The 3,347-nt window shown below is 44.0% G+C and overlaps 1 protein-coding gene and 1 long non-coding RNA gene across 2 annotated transcripts; one reads left to right on the top strand and one right to left on the bottom strand.

The window, feature by feature from the left end:
* The first annotated feature begins 1,339 nt into the window (after window positions 1-1,339).
* Window positions 1,340-2,275, top strand: LOC105354284. The gene is made up of 2 exons (XM_011476522.3): window positions 1,340-2,124; window positions 2,199-2,275. Exons 1-2 carry the CDS (start codon window positions 1,368-1,370, stop codon window positions 2,222-2,224), a joined length of 783 nt encoding a protein of 260 aa, XP_011474824.3. The 5' UTR covers window positions 1,340-1,367; the 3' UTR covers window positions 2,225-2,275.
* LOC111946665 lies at window positions 1,350-3,025 on the bottom strand. The gene is made up of 2 exons (XR_002872389.1): window positions 2,932-3,025; window positions 1,350-2,843 (listed from the first exon to the last, which is right to left on the bottom strand). It is a non-coding gene; the product is annotated as an uncharacterized LOC111946665 (long non-coding RNA).
* Between the last annotated feature and the right edge of the window lie 322 nt (window positions 3,026-3,347).

Here is a 3,347-nt window from a genome sequence, read left to right as displayed (position 1 = left end):
TGCATAAAAATATACGCTACAGAATAATCAAGCGTTCTATGACCATGATATTTCCTGAAGGCCATCAGCGTGTTCCCTACATATTTGGCCCGCAGACACCCTGCATCCACCCGTAAGGGCAGTTGTGTTTAAGACTTAAGAAGACACAGTTTAACTAGTGGCATATTTTTTTATTTTTTACAAAAGCTATCTACAGTGGTACCCCGTTCATTTGCATTTCACTCTTCGCGATTTCACATAATTGCAGATTTCTTTCAGTCCCGGATCTCATCGGTTTGTCACAAGAACTCGGACAACTCAAGATGCTTGCATGAGACTTTTTCATCTGCGGAATTTCTGTGGAAGGAGGGCGGAGATGAAGAGCACTCCGGCCCGTTGGCGTCCCAGAGCTGGTTCTGCCGGTTCCTGAATCACTATAACTTTTGTTTGCGCCCCTGCAATGGGGACTCAGAAACAGCCGGAAAATATCCTGATACGCTGAAGAAGATAATCGCGGAGAATAGTTATCATTTAGATGTCTGAATGAAAGGTGAAACCGGTTTTGTGCCATGTGGTGGCTGCCTACACTGCCACCCCATCAGGGCAGTAACATCCTGCACCACACCCTACATATCTGTTCACTTTATTTTTGCATATACCTTTGGATTTCTTTTTCAAACATAACACACACATTTGATAACATTTATTAGCATGCTTCAGTTTACTTTTTTATAATTTGATGGTTTGTTTGAGTTACCAGTGCTAAGGGGAACCATTGTTGCTGCTGCTGCCATCTGCTGCTGGAAAATCAAGTCAGGCCTGACACAAGAATGCATCCCAGTCAGCAGAGGCCTTATATTCAGCAGGCAGCTAATTGGACTGAACCATCGCCCAGTGGACAAGGAACTCTTTTTGTGTTTCTTTACTTTAGTTTCCATTTTGATGCTCCTTAGTTTCATTCATTGTGTATGTTAATTTATCACATGTTGGGCATTAGTTTAGTTTGTTCTCTGTGGTTTTTCTTAGTCTCTTTAAAGTTCCCCCTTGTGTGTCTAGTTGGTTTGATCAGCCACTATATATGTTCCCTTGTGTTTCCAATTAGAAAGGTCAGTTTAATTATGTTGGTTTGTCTGTTCAGTTGTCCTCTGTTACATTTAAAAACTTGAGTTAACTTTGTTGCTTTGACCTCTTTTAAGGGCCCATTTTTGCCCATTTACACATTTAGAAAAATAAATTTAAATATTTTTGATAAAATTGTTTGCTGTCCTTGCCTTCTACTGCTCGGTCCACCACATAATGGTGTCAGAAGTGGGATCAGCAGTTTAAGGACAGTTTTTTTTTTTCCTCTTCCCCCCGGCAATCCCCTGAAATTTTTTTTTTTGTGAGCCATGCAACGAGGAGGAAGGACTACAAGAACACGCATTGAACATAAGGACTACAGCACTGCCAACATGGACAATGGAGAAGAGGAGGAGGCTGGAGCTTCAGGAGCTGGTACAGGTACTGAGGGTGAAGAGCCAACATTACAACATCTCACTAGTATTCTCCAGGCCTTCATGGGACAACAGGAAGCCAGAGAAATGAGACTCCAGGAGGAAGCAAAGCAGCAGGAACACAGGCTAAAAGGCCTGCAGCATCAGTTCCAACTTTTGCAGATGGAGGTGCAGGCCCGGACGTCACCTGTTCCTGATTACACCTCATCAGCCCCTGATCCAACAGAGGAGTCTGGTTCAGATGATCGGCTGCCAGAGGCCGTACATCAGACAGCAGGGGCACAGCAAGTAACCACTCACCCTCGCTTCTCTATGGATCCCAGGTTAGAAAAGCTAACAGAAAACGATGACATTGAACATTTCCTAATAACTTTTGAACGCATAGCAACAGCGTGCAAGTGGGTGGAGTCAGACTGGGTTTTCCGCCTCATCCCACTGCTCACTGGTAAGGCCAGAAGTGCCTATGTTAACATGGATGTCGATGATTCTTTGAACTATGAAAAAGTTAAAACTGCAATCTTGCATAAATATGACATCAGCCCTGAGTCTTACCGACAGAGATTTCGTTCCTTGGAAGTGGGCCCCGACGAAAGTCCCAAGGAGCTTTATGCCCGTCTCAAAGAACTCTATGATAAGTGGATTCAACCCAGAGGTAAAACGGTAAAAGAAATTGGTGAGATAATCATTATGGAACAATACTTAAGAATGATGTCTCCTGAGCTTCAGGTCTGGATAAAAGAACATGGGCCTAAATCAGCAGCTGAAGCCGCAACACTGGCAGAGGTGTTTGTGGCTGCTCGCAAGAAAAATGTACCATGGAGCAACCTGCAATGGAGGGGTATAAAAGACTCACGCAGGCCAACAGCCCCACAACACCACCACCACAGAATGGCTCCAGGTGCACCGAGAATGCCTGTGCATGACGATCAGATGAGTAAACCAGCAAAATCTTCCAATAAACCACCAATCTGCTATTTGTGTGGGCAGGAAGGACATATTAAACCCCTTTGCCCAAGAAATTCAGCCAAGCTCACTCAGATGTGTTTTGTTCCGTATCAGAGCCATGCTTTGGAAAGTCGAGCTAACCAGCCTATTAAAATGACCACTGTTAAAGTGAATGGGAAATGTTTCAATGCACTGATTGACACTGGCAGTACACAGACTTTAATTCATCGACAACATGTACCAGTCAACCTTGTTTCCACTCAAGAGACAGTTTCCATCTGCTGTGTACATGGTGATAAAAGACTTTATCCTACTGCTGATCTCTACTTGGAAATTCAAGGACAGATGTATCTTCTGAAAGTAGGAGTTGTTGATGACCTTCCTTTCCCAGTTGTTTTGGGTCATGACCTGCCAGTTCTTTATGACCTGTTGGACACAAGAGGAAGTGCTGTTGCGGTTACGAGAGCTCAAGCTAAAAATACAGATGAGAATCTGCCACTTCTCTGCGCTTTACCTTTCTATGATGCTGAGCTTGAGACAAAACCCGGGAAGTCTCGCAAAACACGTAGTCAGAAAAGGCAAGAGAAATTTAAACGCACTATGGTAGATCCGCCCATTGAAGCAACTCCAGAAGTGGGTTTAGGGTTCAAGTTGCCATCTAACATTGTTGAAATGCAACAAAATGATCCAACTTTGTCGTCTTGTTTTGTAAAAGCAGCAGAAATGGCTGAGGAGTCGAAGAGGGAGTATCTGGTGGAGAATGGAGTTCTTTATCACCAGCAAGGTAAAGTGAAGCAACTGGTGGTTCCTCTGTTGGTTCGAGATGTAGTACTCAGCCTAGGCCACACCATACCTTGGGCTGGCCACCTAGGGAAGCAAAAAACAACTGCACGTGTGATGAAATACTTCTACTGGCCTGGCTTACGTACA

The sequence above is a fragment of the Oryzias latipes genome, chromosome 20 (genome assembly GCF_002234675.1).
Source record: "Oryzias latipes chromosome 20, ASM223467v1".
In the NCBI taxonomy this organism is placed as follows: Eukaryota; Metazoa; Chordata; class Actinopteri; order Beloniformes; family Adrianichthyidae; genus Oryzias; species Oryzias latipes.
This window is presented reverse-complemented; position numbering and strand designations above follow the sequence as displayed.